This window comes from Lethenteron reissneri, chromosome 43 (assembly GCF_015708825.2).
Source record: "Lethenteron reissneri isolate LAM-NWPU_2019-01 chromosome 43, ASM1570882v1, whole genome shotgun sequence".
In the NCBI taxonomy this organism is placed as follows: Eukaryota; Metazoa; Chordata; class Hyperoartia; order Petromyzontiformes; family Petromyzontidae; genus Lethenteron; species Lethenteron reissneri.
Genome location: NC_083821.1, coordinates 10,705,395 through 10,726,083, shown reverse-complemented (window position 1 = coordinate 10,726,083; position 20,689 = coordinate 10,705,395). Strand labels below are relative to the sequence as shown.

General features: G+C 52.2%; 1 protein-coding gene across 1 annotated transcript in view; it reads left to right on the top strand.

Annotated features, from left to right (window-relative positions):
* The window catches only part of LOC133353272 (laminin subunit alpha-5-like), a 214,122-nt gene that overhangs the window by 135,221 nt on the left and 58,212 nt on the right, over window positions 1–20,689 (top strand). The window contains 3 exon segments of the mRNA XM_061569380.1: window positions 17,508–17,621; window positions 18,049–18,096; window positions 18,098–18,177. Coding sequence (XP_061425364.1) covers window positions 17,508–17,621; window positions 18,049–18,096; window positions 18,098–18,177 — 242 coding nt within the window.

The window sequence follows — 20,689 nt, the reverse complement described above, 5'->3', positions numbered from 1 at the left end:
TGAACAGATCGGCCTCAGTCACGGGAGTGTGGAATGTGCAGCACTTGCTCGGCATCCCCGGCAGATACAAGCACTGCCTCCTGCTCGTTTGAGCTGGAAGACGCGGTCAAGTTATTAGTAAACCTCACAGTACAATGCCAGTTTGTTTGCTGTGGATCCCATAATCTCTCCGGGGTGTTCTCTGGGCTTGCCTTTGGTTTTGTTTCCAATTGAATGTCAGTGTCGACACTGTGTAGTGCTGCGGGTAGAGCAATCCACTTGCAATCTGAAGTTGCGGCTTTAAATCCCAGCCACTGGTCAAATTTGTCTGATCATGCCTCAAGGGTGGATAAAATGTCTGATGCTTAGAAGGGAAGTCAGTGGTGGCTGTCCTTTGGATAGACTGCCTCCTGTCATAGAAATGTGTACTTTTCACCCCTGCCTCAAGATAGGAAATGGAGATTATCACAGGCGCATGCTTCCTAGCCAATGTTTTGGCAGGGACATGCTTTAGCGCACACATTGCACACATATTGGTCAATCTGTTGGCTCAATTGAGCAGTTCAACCTGTGTCTAGTGAATGTCTTTTTCTGGACGTCATTCCCAAGTCAAGGCATTCCACTGCTAGTGTTGGTTGGGGTGCTGCGGTGGCAAAATGTTAACTACCTCGCCTGGTATACACAAATGCGTGGGCTCAATCCTGACCCTGACGTTTGTATATTTGGAGTTTGCATGTTCACCCCGTGGTCGCATGGATTTTTTTCGCGGTCGTCCGGTTTTTTCTTACACATTTATGAATATGTGTTCAGAGCATTTGACTGCTTCAGATTTTCGCATGGTAAGCCACTTAGTTTCGATAGCCAGGTCGCTTCTGAAAAAGAGCTAGATAGCTCAGTGGGGCCTTACCTGGTAAAACAAATAGAAAAGATTGCTGCCGCTTTAGTCAAACCCAGGGTTACGATGATAACGATTAATATGCCGATGATAGTGGGATGATTTGGCTGTGACCGGGATTTGAATTCAAGATTCACGCAGATTTGTGAGCAAGTAGGAGCAATTGAATCCATCTGTGTAGAGGTTTTGGGTTGTGATCACCTCCGGTTGTGGAGGTGATCTCGAGATACTCCCCACTAAGTGGCAGTGACGTCACCACGGCGCTTGTGCCAGGCTATGTGCACCTTGAGGCGACGTGAAGTGTCAACGCCCGCTGGCAGGAGGTCACGGGACAGGCCCAGGTGCCACGGGTTGACGGACTGAGATGACTGGCCGATGCACCACCTGTGCCCCCCCCCCCCCACTGTGCCAACTCGCTGCGTTTCTAGCCGGCCAAGGTACTCCGGGCATCTTTCCACATTCAACACTGATGAAAGAAATTTGGTGAAACATTCCAAATGCGGGTTCCTCGTGCACAGGAGTCTCAAGACTCGGCGAGGCTTCTCCAGATAAATCAACGGCATTATTATTATTGTTAGTATGGCTATTTGGCTCTCACATTTTTCTTGTTATAGCTGTGCGTTAAGACCAAATGCCTGCAGTTAAAAACACTAACATGCTGAGACCCCCTTCACTGTAAGGACAGGGAAGACGAGTGCCAGGTTTATTTTACTTTACGGTCTGTAAACCAGCCCTCACTGGAGTATGTGCTGTTTGTAAGAATTTCCTGCGCTTTGTAAATCACAGCAAGGTTCACAGTATGTGCGTGCGTGTGGATGTTTACGGGTGTGTGTGCACGTGCTTTGCGGGGGGGGGGGGGTAGCCTAGTGGTTAGCGCACTGCACCACGAGCCCGGTGAGCCGGGTTCGATTCTCCATCACGACCAGTAACGGTGGCGGACGTTTGAACCGGTCTTGGGCCACCCTTGGCTTGACTCGGCCACAAATGAGTGCCTGGTGCGGTGTGTAAACATCGCCACTCGGGAGACAAAGGTGGCTGGGCGTGGTACTTGCTGCCGACCCACTCATGTGCCATGGCCACCCTTCGTAGGTGCTCACTAACAGCACTTGCCCAAACAGCTTATTAAGGCTTTGTCTTGTATGTATGTATGTTTGCATGCATGTATGCGTGTGTGTGCTTTTTTGTTTCAACTGTCAAGCCCCTTTGCACCCATTACCCCCGCCCCCCATCCTCCTCTCTCCTATTTGGTGGGAAAATAATGTAAAACCAGATGCTCCCTGTCCCCACGAAGTTCCAATGCCTCCGCCAAGTGTAAGCTGCAGTTTGTTTTGGGAGCGACGTCTCCGTTTGTCAAACACGAGTGAAAAGGGAAAGCCACGAGCCCTGGGAACGCCGGCGGTCGCCACCTCCTCCTCCTCGTACCCGGACGTGAACCAGCGTGGAGAATGTTGCTGCTTCGGGGGGTTGTTTTCGGGGGTGCGCACAATGGGTGCTCATTAAAGCCGGGAGTGGGGGGGGCGGCAGGGTTACTGCTGCACTGCCGGCCCCCGGGAATGGCCTTGCTTAATTAGCAGGGGGCCTCCCCTGCCCCCTGCTTCTCTCCACCCCCACCACCACCACCACCCCGCCGGCCAGTAATGAGCATCTGGCCTCCATTTGTCATGGCGTCGAGTTCAAACGCAGAGGGACTTTGCGCCCGAGCGGGTTTGGGGGTCTGCCGTGGCGCAGCGGGTCAGCGCTCTTGTCGGGACGTGCTCCCGATGTTACGATTAATCCGGTAAATCCAGAAGTCAGGCCGAGAGTCAATAGGGACCGGCGTTCTTCGTCGCAAGGCCCACGGGCCACTGGCGGACCCTGGTGGCCTTTAGTGCGGCGCCTGACGTGCGGCCCCCGACAATACGCAACACGTGACATCATCGTGCTGCTGTCAAACCCCCCAATGGTTTCAAATGTGTGGCGGCCCTCGCATGCTGATGGTGTCTTATCGGCATAAGTGGACTCCCCCTTCTGTGCCACTCGCGCGCTCTCTCCCCTCCAAACAGTCGAGTCGCGTGGGAGCCGTGTGACGTCACTAACGCGAGCACGAAGTCGCTTTTTGCATGTGGACGTGAGATGTTTCAGAATCCCCCCCCCAAAAAAAAAAGTGCGAAAGAGGTCTGAACTTTTCAGAATCCAAAAATTCTAAATCCCAAGTTCTTTCATCGAAACTCATCCCCAGTACACTGCCCTGAGTTTTATCGCCGGAAGTATGGTCAAGCAAGTATTGCCTAATAACCCCTATGAGCAACACAGAATAGCGAGGCCTTAATCCAGCAGTTGGAATGACAAAGGTCGATATATTATTATTAATTATATTAAATCTTGACTTAAAACTTTAATGGTATTGTTCATTTGTTTTACGCAATTAATGGACTATTCAGAGACTGGCTTCCTCTACAGGAATGTGGAATTTCCATCGCTGGCCCTGAATATTATCACCGGTCCTCAACCTTCCCCGAGGTAAACTCGGTCTAAAATGAGCACCTGGTGCGGAACGTTCAAGATTAGCGCTCGGGAGAGGAAGCTGACCGGGCGTGGGGCTCACGACACCATCTCCCCGTCTCCTTTTCCGCCGCGCTGACCTTAACAGGCGCTCGCTAACAGGACTCCCCTCTCCGCCCTCCCCCAGTATGTAGAGGCCTTGCGCAATAATGGGATTTTTGCCTTCGTTTGTGTGAGACCGTGCTACGACTCTAGCCACCTGGGGTGTGGTCTCTGGCCCGGGCACGTGAGGGGCACGTGGCATCCGAACTTGTTGTGGACCACACCGAGGTTAAGGTTAGGGGTCCGCGTTGGCGAGATGTTAACTACCTCGCCTGGTGTATGGGAGGTCGTGGGTTTGATCCTGTACATTTGGAATTTGCACGTCTCTCTCTCCCCGTGGTCGCATGGATTTTAATTCCGTGTCCTCCAGTTTTTCCCTCCACATCTGGACTCAACGTGCATTTAGAGTATTTGGTTGCTATACATTTCCCCACGATAAGCCACTTCGTTTGTGGCCAGGTCGCTTCTTAAAAAGAGCTACATAGCTCAGTGGGCCGTACCTGGTAAAATTAAGATAGTTTAGTTTAATTTAGCCTCACAAAGTGTCTGTCACGATGTGTAAACAGCCTTGGGGAGACAAAGGCGGCCAGGCATGGTGCTGGCCACCCATCTCCCCTGTGCCGTGCCGGTCTTTATAGGTGCCCGTGAACAGCATTTGCCCCAACGGTCTGTTCAAGGCTACACGGGGGACCTTTGTCTTTGCGTGTGCAATGTCCCTCTCTTTGAAAGCCACGCCGTTTCACAGTTTGCCTTCAACTCTCAGCAGACGTCTGCAGGTATTTTGTGGGATAGTGAATAGCGGCGCAGTGTGTGCGAGACCCCGTCAGGGTCTCTCCAGCCTCTCACGCGTGCACATGTTTGGAGTTTCGCCTCCCGATGCATCCCAACTGCGCTATTGAAGCCACATTGAGGCCGACGAGTCCTCTGGAAACTCCCCCCCCCCCCCCGCAGGCGACACACACGGCGCATTGTGCGAGGGAGACCGGCCGTCGCAAACATGACACCGCACGGCCGCAGACATGTCCCACGCGGTGCTGGGCTCGCTCGGTGGCGGTGGGTGTGGGGGCGGGCGGGGGGGTGCCCAGTGTTGTCTGTTTGCTCAACAAAACCTTGTTCTTGCCATAAAGACCCCAGTTACACCTCGTGCTGCTACTTACACTGCAGTGCTCTCGATATTGTAAGCGTGTAGAAACACGAGGGCAAGGTTAGAAACGCGCACACCACACACCACTAAATCACCTCGAGGTCAAAATCCCATTGTGGGATGCGCGCTGTCCAGCGGTCGTGCTGCAGCGCACACCGCGCGGCACGAAACCGGGACCGCTGACAGCGATGCAGCGCGACCTCTGCGCGCCGTTTCGTTTTCGAGCTTTGGGAGTGCGATTTGCGATGTCCTTAACATTTTAAAAATCTATTTTCTGGGGTCTTCTCAAAACTTACCACGTTAATATATGTGTGCGTGCGGGAGCCGTTATAGCCGCCGACGCTACTTTTGAGGACACACGAGGAGGTCCGGAGGCTCTCGTCGTCGCTAGGCCTCTCTTTACCCACCGCTGGGCGCCCGCGCGTCTCCGTCGATGCCTCTGCGATGGCGGACTTGTGGCCACGCATTAATTTCTACGTCTCGCTCCTTCGAACTTTAACTTGGCACGGTTACTTCTTCGAGTTTCGGTGATCCTGGTGCCAGCAAGGACGCTGTCCCGCTCGCTCGCTGCTCCGCACTCGAGGACCTGCGCTCATCAAGAGGTGGCTGAAAGCCCCCAGAATCAAACTGAGAACCTCGCTCGTGACTCCGACGCTCGCCTTATATGAGGGCCCTCAACGCTCCCCGCCACCTCTGATGGTGCTTTACAGCTTCTTTTTGTTATTGTTGTTGTTGGATTCTGTCTGGCAAAGGAGAGGTCACTGGGGAGGAGGTGGGGGAGGAGGGGGAGGAGGTGGGGGAGGAGGGAGGGAGGGAGGGAAGGGAAAAAGAACGGAAAGAATGATTCAACGCGAAAGCATTTCGTGTCGGGCTGCGTCTCTGAAATAAAAAAAGAGCAAATAATGATTTACAGTAGAGGTCAAAGAGATGCATTTGAAGAAAGCGACTGGTGAAGAAAGCGTCCATCCTTCAAGTACAGTTTGTTCTCCCCTAACGCCGTGTGTTGTTTTCATGACGCGAATTGTAAGTAACGCGATGCATGTAGGATGGAACACATGCGAACGCGATCGAGTGAGCAGAACTACGTCGCGCGAGTAGGAATAAGCGGTCGTGCGGCTGCTTCGGCACAGCATCGCCCAGGGCGGGATGCTGCTGGATGCTTTTAGACGCTACCCACGCGCCTCAGTCTGTGTTCGGCCTGCGTGCGCATCTCGCCGTGTTGTTATCGTGGACTGTGCTTTACGCTCTACTATTTATTCTAACGCGATTTTTCCAGAACGCGGTGTTGTTCTTGAGGAACGCGACTACTACCGCGTTATTGGGGAACAGGCTGTGTGTGCAAGTGGCGGTGATGGTGGTAGTCCAAATGACTCACAGCCACCTGAACCGGCTGGGCCGCGTCCACGGCACGGCGTTGGAGAGAAGGGCACGGTGGGCTTTTCCGCGTCTCTCCTGTCAATCCACTGCCGGACGAGGGCCTTCGATGTCGGCCCGCCAGAAATTGACGAGCAAACACGAGGAGGACCGCCGACGAGACGGAACGCAACGGCGAAGCGGCTGCAGCGTCGTTAGGCGGCACGTGGGGAACGGCTCCGACTGACGGCGGGAGCCTGACGAGCGGAGGCACTGGCTGGCCCGGTGTGTCGGTGGCGTAGCGGGGCAGGGTGAGCGACTTGGGAATTTCATAGGAGAATGTCGCGCGAAAACGGCTTCAAACATAGACAGAGGTAGCAAGTGGTGGGGCACGCATCCAGGATGGAGGAGGGGGACGCGCTACCGAGTGTTGTGTTGGCTTCCGCAGGTCAGTGACCGCGAGTCAGGCCTGAAGCCAGATGGTGGGCTGCTGTAGGAGCAGACTCTGGAGTTGGTGTCAACGGCTCAACAAGTTTGTGGGATCTCGTGAAAGCAAGGAAGCGACTCTGCAGTGTGGAGGCGTTCACGGCATCGGCCACGATGAACTTTTAGGCCTTTAGTGTGCGGCTTCAGAGCAACAACTGTTTTAGGTAACAACTAAACGTAGTGATTGAACATCTTAGCACATGTTTCATTCTTGATTTGAAGCTTTCGTGACTGCTGGAATCCATACTCGTTGGTTCTTTCGGTTAAGTCACGTAGGTAGAAAAATAAAATAAAATTTAAAAATAAAATTAATAAAACAAAAAATAATATAAAAAAAATTGTATATTTTTTTTCTACATACGTGACTTTACCGAAAGAACCAAAGAGTGCATGTTCATTGCCAGAAAGGGTAAAACCTATTCTTATTTTTCATCATTTTTTGACACTGGCAAAAGAGGTCCCACAGATATAATTGCTCGAGCCGAGCGGTAAGTGTGCCGATAATTGCACTGTCTTGGCACCGGTGAGACAAGGCCGCAAAGAAGGCTGTCTCTGGTGTGGGCCAATCTGATTCAAAGCCAATGCCTATATAATTATTATCAGAGCATGCTTGTTTGCATGTTTTGCCGCAAGAACGTATGGGTAATGCCGGCCTGTCTGCCTTGCAAAAGGTACCTATGTGGTGTTTGAACACCTTAACACCCCCTGTTTTATTTGACAGAAAGCGTAAAAACCTATTCGTAGTTTTCGCAGCTTATTCCCCCTGCGCATTTTATCGCAAAAAATAACGATGACGTCCTCTGACATCCGCTGCGCTGGCTACGATTACGCCGCTGATTGCCGGCCCGGTCGAGAGCGAGTTTTAAACCTCCAAGATTTCCGGGAGACTCGTGCGGTGAATGCCTTTGTCTGAGCCCCGAGCTGGAACTGCTGAGAACAACGTTTTAACTCGCAGGATTTCCACCAGAGGTTATTAAGTAACGTCTCTTTTGTGGTTTCAACCACAGCCAACAATAATTGCACTAAAGTCAAACACAGATTTGGTTTTGTACGTGATTTGACCTTGACCAGCCCCTGAAGCCTTAAAAGGCAAATCACTCTCTCATGTGCGCAAGAGACTGGGCACACTATCAAGATATCTTTCCTCCACTACGTAGCCATACACAGCCAGATGGGACGGTTCCCAGAGGGCTTGATTCACAACCTGAAAGTCGCGAGTTCAAATCCCGGGCACGGGACGACTCGGTCAACGATCTTCCCAGTAGGTCGGTTGATAAAGCGATTACCGTACTTTTTGGTTTTTTCGTAAAGTCATGTAGGTATAAAATAAAATAAAATAGACAACCACAGCAAGAAACAATTGCTGTGGTTGTCCCACCTGATGACGGACGCTTGTGTTGTGCCCGAAACTTCGTAATTTCATTTATTTTATTTTATACCTACGTGACTTTACCGAAAGAACCAAAGAGTATGGATGCCTGCAGTCACGAAAACTTCAAATCTAGATTAAAGCGATTACCGTTTTTGCTTGGGAAGTCTAAAGTGGTTGTTCCTCCTCGGGGTGTTGTCTGGCGCACCCTGCCTGAGAAATGTGGAATTTCCACCAGTGGGTCAGGATTTCTCAAGAGAGATTTGGCTCCGCCGCTCGCTCGCACGAACGTGGGGGGCGCAGTTCAACTCGGCGGTTGGAAATGGACCGCAGCCAACGCCGCCCGTGTTGCCGGCCGTATGGGGGCTCGTGTTGATGGAGTGTGCTCTTATTCCCACTGACAACAGCTGACCACAGCCGGAAACGTTTTTTTTTTGTAATAACTTTTTTTTACTCCTTAAATCATGCCAATAATAATAATATTATAATAATTCTCTTATTTTGTCCATAAAAGCTTCATTTCATCTGCAGAGGTTTTTATTTAGGCGGTTTCCGTATTGCGTTTTTTGTTTTTTATGAGGATGGTGAGTGAATGTGGGACGGAAGCCAAAGTCCGTGGAGGCAACGCGCGCGTGCACGCCGCGGGGGGGGGGGGGGGAGAAAGCATCAAGCGCACGGGCCCACGGCCTCTTCGCTGCGCTGCCAATTGTTGCCATCTCGAAGTAGACGTCCGACCCCACGTGGCCAGCGCAGCACCTGGGGGGCGTACCGCCACGCCGAGCCATGCTCGTGAGCATCGGATAACCCAACACATTTGAAAGTCCACAATAGAGGTTTACTTTTTTGGGGGTTAGATCACGCAAATATGTAAATGTATCGTTAAAACCCACCACCATCCGACACAGCCAACTAGTAAGGGTTGTCACATGAACAGAACGTGCCAATTCGTCACTAGTACAGCACTAACCGGTGTGTTGGAGAGCCAAGCCACAACATTTACAATCTGAGTACGACGTTTCGCCAGTAATTACAACCAGCTTCATCAGGCGACAGCCAGATCTGTGGAGAAGTCCACCTGTTTCTTATATCGAGACGTAGATGTGGTGACCACACTTCTGTGCTCTTGCTCAAAGTGGAGGGTGGGGGGGAGATTAATGAGTCAACGTACATTATGCATGTGCATTATGTGAGCCCTTTGATCTTGTCCATTTGAAAGTTTTTTCGTTTAGTTTTGTGCCCGTGTATGTACGGCACTTTGGTTATTCAACGGTGGCGAGATGTTAACGACCTCGCCTGGTATGCAGGAGGTCGTGGGTTCGATTCAGACCCTGACGTCTGCTGTATATTTAGAGTTTGCGTGTCTCTCTCCCGAGGTTGTGTGGATTTTTCTCCGGGTCCTCCTGTTTTTCCCTCCACATTTAGAAACACGGCGTTTCGAGTATTTGGCTACTATAAATGTCCATGCGATAAGCCACTTTGTTGAGCTATCATTTGTAGCCAGGTCGCTTCTGAAAAAGAGCTGCATAGCTCAGTGGGTCCTTACCTGGTAAATTAAATAAATTAGTTTAGTTTAGTTTCACCCATGCAGAGGGCGAGTAATATTGCCTTTTCCAACCGCGCCAGCTTCTTTGGACTATCTGTCGTAAATGAGAACCAGGTAGTTTGAAACGAGGCTCGGCGGATTAAAAAAAAAACTTGCACCGTTGCTGAAACCGCCACGACGGGGGAGATGTGTTGGTATGCGAGCCGCGAGTGCAGCCCCTTTACACCGCTGTCGTAGCGTCGCAGTGGCATGGAAAAGGGCCCATTGCGCATGGGCTGATGGCCTAAAAGCAACATGAAACTTTTCACGTGAAGACCCAGTCCCGGAGGTCTGTTCATCATGACCCTGACGGTGGAGGTGTTTGTTTTTAAGCTGCCGCTAATCTTTATTGCCGTGCCCTCACTCTGCCAGCAAGTAAATCCCTGCGCCCTTCTAAATATTTATCCTGCTGCAGGTTCCTGTGGTATTTCCCTCAACTCTTTTGAAACGTGAAAAAATAAATATATATTAAAAGAAGCACCTTTTAAAGCCTTAAACATTTATTTTCGGTCACACTTGGCCACAACAATCGTAACTCAGCACCGCCTTATAAATGTAAACTTTGTTTTGGAAACAAACGGACACTGTCCTTGAGAGCTGAGAGGGACACAGGAGGGTGGCAGGAGGCGCAGACTCGCGCCGCTTGGAGGCAGTCCGACACAGTGACGGAAATTCTACATTCCTATGGCAGACAAGTCTGTCCACATATGTAACGTCCCTCGAAGTAGTCCCAAATGATGGGTTGATGATGTATCCCCATCCGGGGCACTAATTCACGGCCTTGCGACTGTGCATAGAGCTGCCTGCTGACAAGAACACAATTGAAGACATGTGATGTTAGTATTAATTTTGCCCGTTACACGCGCTGCTATCGTGCAAGAACATTGTAATTTCGGCGAAGCCACGTGAGACATTTCAGAAGGGACGCAAGTGACGTGACCAGTGGCGCGGTTATCGTTCGTCCAGGCGACTGTGCCGGGGGGCCCCGTGGCCGGGAGGAGCCCAGGCCCTGAGCTACGAAGTATGGGGGGGGGGGTGGCGGTGAGTAGACAATGACCCCCATTGAATTCTGCCGCGCCAGTGCCAATAAAGCCACAGGCCACCCTGTGACACCTCTGCTCAACACCCTCCGTGGGTATAAGTTACCAGCGCCACCCACTGGGCACCGCCAAGCCGTGTAACCGAGCAGGCGAGCCTGCTCAACACGATCTGCCGAAATAAGCCGCGGGAAGCCGTGTTTTTAATTAACAAGAAAAAAAATTGTATCGCGATTTGCTTTTTCTTTTTTCGTTCGGCTTCATCGTTGGGGCGGGAGTCTGGCGTTCCCACGGTGTCTGCTGTTCAGAGCAACACACAGATGCAGCTTTAGCTGCCTTGAGGCGCCCAGACGACAACAACGAGAGCAAAAAAGATTCCCACTGCTTCTTGGCCGACCTCTCCACCTGGAGCGCAATTGGTCAGGCCGTGTCAATTAAATGTCTTCGGTATTGATTGCTGTGCCGGCTCTCGGGCAGATAAAAATATTCCAGGAATGTCGATTGCCAGCAGCTGCCCATCTGACCGAACGGGACAACTCCGCCGGGCCACGATGGGGGCCTCATTGGGAGAGCTGCCCCCCCGGCCGCCTGGGGCTCGCCAAGTTGTGACTGTGCCACTTGACACGGGTTCGTTGCTGGGAGTCGGCGGCTGACTCGGCCCATCATTTGTTTCGTGGTCGGTAAAATGAGTACCGTTTAGCGGGCAGGTTAACAGGTATTTTGTGGAGAGACGGGCCCCAGTCATGCACACGTGCAGCTGGTTTCGGGTTTTCCCCGCACTGTGTGGGTCGCGTGCGACGTTACTTGACCACGCTCCACCGTGCCGGGCTGTGCAGGTTGGTGAGGGCGGGGAGGAGCGAATTTGCTGGGGGATAGAAGTACGGTACAACGGTGGGTCCTGGTGCACCGCTTCTCTGTGCTGTGCATATTTTAGCCCCAGTCGGCAAAAGTGAATTTCCACCACGGAATCCTGGGCCAGCCATGCAGCTTGAGCAATGCTCGTCAGAAGAGGGACACTGTTGTTCACCTTTTGGCTTTTAAAGTCTCGCTTTCTTTAAAGTCAGTGGCTGTTCGGACGGAGTGGCCCATAACATCAATGTGCATGAACATCCCCGATAGTTTAACACGTAGGATTTCACGACTATTATTATGCGTAATAGAAGGTTTTTTTGGGGTTAGATCGCGTAAATATAAATGTGTCGTTGAAACCGACACAACCAGACACAATTGTAAATGTTGTGGGTTTACTCTCCAACACGCCGGTGTGCTGAACTCGTAACGAATTGGCGTGTTTTATTTTCATTAACAAACTTATTTTATTTTAGTTAAACCTTGGAATTGTTTTAATGACTCGCACCCAAATCCATCCCCTGCACCTGGAGCCAGGTGTGTTGACAGCATTGATGATGTCATCATGACATCACTGGTGGGTGCGTGACATCGGCATGAAAGACCCCCGTCTCTGAATCCTTGCTCATGGGAACGCGCAGAGACTCGCGGTTGAACATGAAGGGCGTCGTTTGTTTAACGCTGGGTGGAGCAGTGGCGGCATGCCCGCGATGAATCCGGCCGACCCGATTTTTGGAGTGCTGAGCGAATAATGGACAAGAGGACTTGAGTGCTGAGTTAATCCTGTTAGCCGTGCGCGTTTTTTTTTCCACGGGTAACAAGTTAAGATCGAGGCTCAAGGTTTTTTTTTTGCATTAAAACAATTTCGCGCGTGTACACATCCCATCGAGGTACGCGCTTGCGCAGTGCCACGACTGCCGCGCACGCCGGGTTATTTTTGTTCACCAGATTTTTTTGCGTGCGATTAGTTTAAGGTCCGAGCCTAACGATACGTTGCGTACTGGAAGAAAAAAAAAACACCGATGTTTTTGCAATGACCGTATAACACCGAGGGAGCGCTCTGCACGCGTTGCCTCTCCTTGGGCTTTACATGGCGCGTCTGTGTCATGGTCGACGGCAGATTAAACACAAACGGGATGAGGCGAACCTTCCCTGTTGTTGTTCCATGTATATCAGGGGTGGGGAACCTTTTTTCTGCCAAGGGCCATTTGGATATTTATAACATGATTCGCGGGCCATACAAAATTATCAACTTAAAAATTAGCCTGTTATATTTGGTCAAACGTTTAAGTAACTCACCCCTAATGTGATGGCTGGAACTGCTTCTCTATGGCGAGGCATGTGATGTTAGCTGGTATTGATGATGTTGCTACTCGCAACTGCTTTTCCAGGTTTGCTCCTAGATGTATTGAATATCGAGTCCCGCCTGCGGTTGCCTTGGTAGGGCCACACCAAATGATTTTGCGGGCCTTATATGGCCCGCGGGCCGAACGTTCCCCACCCCTGCCCTAAACAATAGCTTTATATGCGATTGTGCATCTTTTTTTCGTGCTCTGCAATGAGGCACGCAACATTGCGGTGTTGGGAATGCGGAATCTCCACCGCTGGGCTCAGGGTCACCAACAGGTCGAGATGAGCGCTGCTCGACGTTTTCTGTGGAAGATAAAAACAAAATACCGTGAGCAGCACTGGCGGAGCCAGTGGGGGAGGGTGGGGTGGCACGTGCCCCCCCCCAATGATCCCATCGAAATCCCTAATTTTAATCCCTAATTTCGATCGGATCATTGGGGTTTATTAGTAATACATTGGCATTTTGCGACTCCTACTGCCACTGTGTAGCATATTATTACGTGCCAGGGACTCTATGAGAGGATAAGACAATAGTCTGAGTCCATAAATGGCAATAAGGAACACAAAGCGGTTATAAGTGACTCACAGAATTGGGCGCAGTTGCGTATACAGCGCACGACTTCCCTGAAGGCATTCACCTTCAGCGAGCGCGATGCCGATCGCTCAATGAAGTGGCTTATCACATGGAAATTTATCTCAGCCAAATGCTCTTAATGCATGTCGGTTCTAAAACCACGAGGCGAGAGACATGCAAACTCCAAATATACAGCAGGTGTCGGGGTTGGAGATGGAACCCACGACCTCCTGCATACCTGGCGAGGTCGTTAACATCTCCGAGCCACCGTGGCGCCCAGTGTAGTGGAACAGACAATTTCAGTGAGCAGAACTTGCCAAGGGCACCGGCAAGGCAGCCGTGGCTTGGGGAGACAAAGGCAGTCGGGCGTGGTGCTGGCCACCGACCCCCTCGTGTACCGTGCCATCCTTCATAGATGCTCGCTAACAGCAATTGCCCCAACAGTCTGTTAAAGTCTACACGGGGATTCTTTGTTGTTTCATCAGCCAGCATCTTTAAGGCCCTCGGGATCACCAAATCACTGCCAATAAACGTTTGATTGTCATGATTCAACGCTTTGCCCGGGACTTAGAGAGCCACACTCAGACAACCGATTGAGAATTCTCAGAGCAGTTAAGGCGGCCTACCAAGCCAGACTTAACGGCCGTTTTGTTTAAACAGAAAATCCACTTCAGGTTTGGGGCAGTTGTTAACTCGCCGGTCTGTTTCAACAGTGCCTAATGTTGTTCCTCCTTTTAAAAGGGCCACGAATGTCCTCTGTTTATTTGTCGGTGAGGTTTTGTGTCCGTTCGCGCCACTCGTGCTGTCTACTCAACCGCAAACTTAGAGAACCTCTAGGATTGAATTGACCTCGAAGGAACGAAGGGCTTGCAAGTTGAATCCGCACACGGCGAAGCTGTCCACGGCCTTCACGGGTGGAGATTCAAATAAAATCCGGCGGCGTGAGATTGTCGAAGCACCGAGCAGACGCATCGACCCACGCTGACGTGAACCGCTATGAACGATGCAAGTTGGTGAGTCTCTGTGTGAATCTACGAGTCTTTATGCGAGTCTATGAGTCTCTCTATGTAAGACCGCACAGCCATGAACAGCTGGGAACTCTGTATTACAGTCTGCGGGTATCTATGCCTATGGGTCTCTGTGCGAGTCTGTGAGTCTCTGTGAGTCGTCGGATCACTGTGAGTCTACGGGTCTCTGTGTGAAAGCACACGAGCCCAGTGGACCACTGTGAACTCTGAATGTTCAACACAGCCATTGAAGCCAATCGCACGTCAACTCAAGTGATGTCCTGGCTAAGTGATCTGAGCTTATAAACTCGTGAGTTGCTGCAGATCCAGCCAAACACAAAGACAGAGGAAGAGCTTTGCACGCAAAGGCAGGCACGATCAATGAGCGCCACGGTGAAGTCGTGTCTCTCGCATGAACCACGCGCACGCCGCCCATGGATACCCCTGGCCAGCCTCCCCTGTCTGGCCAGGAGCACCGCTGTGGCTAGGAGATGTTAACTACCTCGCCTGGTATACAGGAGGTCGTGGGTTCGAACCCGACCCTGACACCTGCATATTTGGAGTTTGCGTTTCTCTCTCCCCGTGGTCGCTTGGATTTTTATCTGGGTCCCCTGGGGTTTTCCCTCCACATTTAGAAACATGTGCTTAAAGTCTTTGGCTGTTATACATTTCTACATGATAAGCCACTTAACTGGGCTATCATTTGTGGCCAGGTCGCGACTGAAAAAGAGCTATACTGCTCAAGTAGGGCTTACTTGGTCAGATAAAAAATAGTCTTTATCATCCATAATGTGCCTCACATTTCCTCCGACGTCGTTGAAATGGAGACAATCTGACTCGTGCTCGCCTCCATTAGGGGCACAGGGGCCAGCGATGGAAATGACACATTCCCATGCCGGGAGCCAGTGTCTCACGAGGGCAACCCTATTTTTCATGTCACGTACACATCCAGTTCATCAGTGACATACTGCCGGGTGAGGGCTTCCTATAGCCATTATGGTCCATGAGGGGTTATTTCACCATACTTCACCATGCTGGTCAATGCATATTGGTGAAGGTGGGAAGCCCAGGACAAGTGCCGATCGTGTCACCACTGGTGTCAGCCATGGCCGGCAACTGAACCTAGGCCTCTGGCTTCACAGCACAGTGCGCTTGCACTGACCGCTGCTCCACCATTTATCACAAGATTGTTCCAAATGTGTTGACTTTGGCAGTACAATGGGCCCAACTCACTGCCTTCCGCGTGCGAGTTGAGCACTCTCTAATAGCCGCATTGCCGCTTGGTTCGATACATAACCACGGGGTGTGAATTCCCAAAGCGAACAACGTTGTTTGGGCGTGAGCGTCAATGTGTCTGTGAGTTACGTCCATCTGGCTGGCTCGTGCAATTAAGTTTTCTCTGCTTTTCTTGTTCGATATAAATCAAGCTGAGCCCTCGATGTGCCGCAGCATGTGCGGTTGTGATTCTGCCCCCCCCCCCCCCCCGCCCGCTCACCTAAACGCCTTGCAATGTCCGAGCCTGACAGATCTCACACGAGCCAGGGCGTACACCAGTCTGGGAATGTCCACTTATGGTGAAGCGACACTGAAACACACACTGTGCGCACCACCGGCAACTCTTGATGATGTGTTTTAGATTTCGAGTCTCATTGTTGGGGGCGTCGCGGTGGCGAGATGTTAACTGCCTCGCCTGGCATGCAGGAGGTCAGAATTGAAATCAGAATATTGATTTATACTTGAAGGAATCAGATGAGCTATAAAACTTTTTTTCACAGATGTCCATGAGTTCATCCCCACCCTGACACCTGCTGCATATTTGGAGTTTGCATGTCTCTCTCTCTCCCCGTGGTCGCGTCGATTTTTCTTCAGGTCCTCTGGTTTTTTTTCCCCTCCACATATAGAAACGTGCGTTTTAGAGTATTTCGCTGCTATAAATTTCCACATGACAAGCCACTGAGCTTTCATTTGTGGCCAGATTACCTGGTAAAACTTTGATGTCCTTTACATTTCAGTCGAAGTTATTTCCTGACCCCAGTGGTGAGAAACTCCACTTCCTTTGGTGGGGGCGAGTCTCGCTGGTACAAACAACCCCTGCCTTTTGTGATCGCAAGGTTATCTGCGAGCCGACGATGAAAAATATACAAAAATACGTACTTTCGTGAACGTGTGTATGTACTCAAATGTACGTGGCATGTTCACGTGACGTATTTGGGAAGCAATTCACAATCTGTTCCTCGGCCAATCCCTGGCTTTGTTAGCCTTGGCACTGCCGCTGTCTCTTCGAATTGAACTTGGAATCCGTGCTTCACCCCGCTATTGCGAGGGGCGCCTCTATAATAACTCGAGTTGACTTCCCTCTCCTACGCAGAACCTAGCAAGCGGCAGTTGCCAACTCTCCACAAATCATCCGCTCGCTTAGGAATGCATTGCATTGGAATGCACCCCCTAACCTTTTCTTATAAATTAAAACCCAATAAACATGTGCCCTGCCTTCTTGATGACCCCCACCCCCTGCCTCTCTTGCCCGTCTCATCATCGTTCTGTTTTCCTGGCCACGCCAGCCCGGTGCGAGGCCTCGCTGATCCTTTTTGGGGGATTGCTCGCGAGTGACAGACAACCGGTCAGAAATCAGGACCTCTTCACTACGACTCGCGCCGTGGGATAAACCGGCGCAATAGGACAGCCACTGTATCCCAAACGAATAACTATCGGCAGGAATGTGTGTATGTGTGTATGTGTGTATGCGCGTTGAACTTCTTTCGCACGGTACGTAGCCAACCGTGATAATCGGACTGTGCCGGGGAAGGACAACAAACTAAACACAAAAAACTGTTTTAACGAAATTAGTTTTCAATCTGGATGATTTAAAAGTCCATTGCTCCATTGGCTTCCTCATATCGGAATGAAGAAATTTCCAGACGGCTCTTCCGGATGTCCGAAAGCGCGCGGTGCTGTGGCCGTCTTTGTTTGTACTTATGCAATTTGTACTTGTTATACTTTGTTTAGAAATATTTGTTTATGGTGACTTGCTTACTTTTTCTCTAATTTTCACTCGTTTTGTCTCTTGTTTGTTGTTGTAACTCGCTTCAAGAGTTCCGTGAAAAAGAGCTCCATAGCTCATCGGATTCCTCCAGTCTGAATAAAGATTTCTGATTTGGAATTATTGTGCATCCTTCTGCTTGTCCGCCCCCATGTGGGTGCGCGAGGCTTAGTTGGGGGATCTTTTGCGTGTCGCGTCGTGTTGCATGCGCGTGCGTCATCTGCGTGCTGTGCGTGTCGTGCGCGTGCTGGACCCGCAGGAGTGCGCGCCCGGCTACTACCGGGACACGCGGGGGCCGTACCTGGGCCGCTGCCTGCCCTGCGACTGCAATGGACACTCGGACCAGTGTGAGCACGGCACCGGAGCCTGCCTGGTACGAGCAGCACTCGTACACCTCTAGACGCTGACTCGCACGTCACCAGACGCTGGCTCGAAAAAAAGAAGCGCCCTTTGGTTGGCATGGGCCCTGCTGCAAGGAATGTCATTTGCCCGTGGGGCCCCGGTGTGGTTGCGGATCGTGCACACTCGACCACCGCACCGCCGGTGGCCACTCCTTTAGCACCCTCGCCGAGTGGCTCCAGTTTCATTTGCGGCTGGAACAACTCATTGCGCCTAAGATCCCGGTTTTTTTCATCACTCGTGGCTGCCTGGGTGTGTACCCAGGATCTCGGAGTGGACGTATTGCCATGACGTTGGTGCGACGTTGGTGCGACGTTGGTGTGACGTTGGTGCGACGTTGGTGTGATGATGGTGCGACGTTGGTGCGCTGCATGGAACCACGCGTGTCTCTCTCTCCGCAGCGCTGTCAGCACAACACGCAGGGCGAGAGCTGCGAGCGCTGCCAGCCAGGGACACGTGGGCAACGCCAGCGTGGGTGCTGCCCAGCCTTGCCAGCCGTGCCCCTGTCCCCTCTCCCTGCACTCCAACAGGTGGCCCAGCCCATCACCATCACTCACACTAGCCCATCACCATCACCACACTCACTAGCCTACCACCATCACACTCACTAGCCCACCACCATCACACTCACTAGACCACCACCACCACACTCACACTAGCCCACCACCATCACACTCACTAGCCCACCACCACCACCACCACACTCACACTAGCCAACCACCATCACACTCACTAGCCCATCACCACCACCACCACACTCACACTAGCCCACCACCACCACCACACTCACACTAGCCCACCACCATCACACTCACTAGCCCATCACCATCACCACACTCACTAGCCTACCACCATCACACACACTAGCCCACCACCACCACCACCACACTCACACTAGCCCACCACCACCACTCACACTAGCCCACCACCACCACACTCACTAGCCCACCACCATCACACTCACTAGCCCACCACCATCACACTCACTAGCCCACCACCACCACACTCACTAGCCCACCACCATCACACTCACTAGCCCACCACCACCACACTCACACTAGCCCACCACCATCACACTCACTAGCCCACCACCATCACACTCACTAGCCCACCACCATCACACTCACTAGCCCACCACCACCACACTCACACTAGCCCATAACTAGCCCACCACCACCACTCACACTAGCCCACCACCATCACTCACACTAGCCCATAACTAGCCCACCACCACCACTCACACTAGCCCACCACCATCACACTCACTAGCCCATCACCATCACTCACACTAGCCCATAACTAGCCCACCACCACCACTCACACTAGCCCACCACCACCACTCACACTAGCCCACCACCATCACTCACACTAGCCCACCACCACCACTCACACTAGCCCACCACCATCACTCACACTAGCCCACCACCACCACACTCACTAGCCCATCACCATCACTCACACTAGCCCACCACCATCACACTCACTAGCCCACCACCATCACACTCACTAGCCCACCACCATCACACTCACTAGCCCACCACCATCACACTCACTAGCCCACCACCACCACACTCACTAGCCCACCACCATCACACTCACTAGCCCACCACCACCACACTCACACTAGCCCATCACCATCACTCACACTAGCCGACCACCATCACACTCACTAGCCCACCACCATCACACACTAGCCGACCACCATCACACTCACTAGCCCACCACCATCACACTCACTAGCCCACCACCATCACACTCACTAGCCCACCACCACCACACTCACTAGCCCACCACCATCACACTCACTAGCCCACCACCACCACACTCACTAGCCCACCACCATCACACTCACTAGCCCACCACCATCACACTCACTAGCCCACCACCACCACACTCACTAGCCCACCACCACACTCACTAGCCCACCACCATCACACACACTAGCCCACCACCATCACACTCACTAGCCCACCACCATCACACACTAGCCGACCACCATCACACTCACTAGCCCACCACCATCACACACTAGCCGACCACCATCACACTCACTAGCCCACCACCATCACACTCACTAGCCCACCACCACCACACTCACTAGCCCACCACCACACTCACTAGCCCACCACCATCACACACACTAGCCCACCACCACACTCACTAGCCCACCACCATCACACTCACTAGCCCACCACCACCACACTCACTAGCCCACCACCATCACACTCACACTAGCCCACCACCACCACACTCACACTAGCCCACCACCATCACACTCACTAGCCCACCACCACCACACTCACACTAGCCCACCACCATCACACTCACTAGCCCACCACCACCACACTCACTAGCCCACCACCATCACACACACTAGCCCACCACCACACTCACTAGCCCACCACCATCACACTCACTAGCCGACCACCATCACACTCACTAGCCCACCACCATCACACTCACTAGCCCACCACCACACTCACTAGCCCACCACCATCACACTCACACTAGCCCACCACCACCACACTCACACTAGCCGACCACCATCACACTCACTAGCCCACCACCACCACACTCACTAGACCACCACCACACTCACACTAGCCCACCACCACCACACTCACTAGCCCACCACCAGCACACTCACACTAGCCCACCACCACCACACTCACACTAGCCCACCACCACCACACTCACACTAGCCCACCACCACCACACTCACACTAGCCCACCACCACACTCACACTAGCCCACCACCACCACACTCACACTAGCCCACCACCATCACACACACTAGCCCACCACCACACTCACACTAGCCCACCACCACCACACTCACACTAGCCCACCACCACCACACTCACTAGCCCACCACCACACTCACTAGCCCACCACCATCACACTCACTAGCCCACCACCATCACACTCACTAGCCCACCACCACACTCACTAGACCACCACCACCACTCACACTAGCCCACCACCACCACACTCACTAGCCCACCACCACCACACTCACACTAGCCCACCACCATCACACTC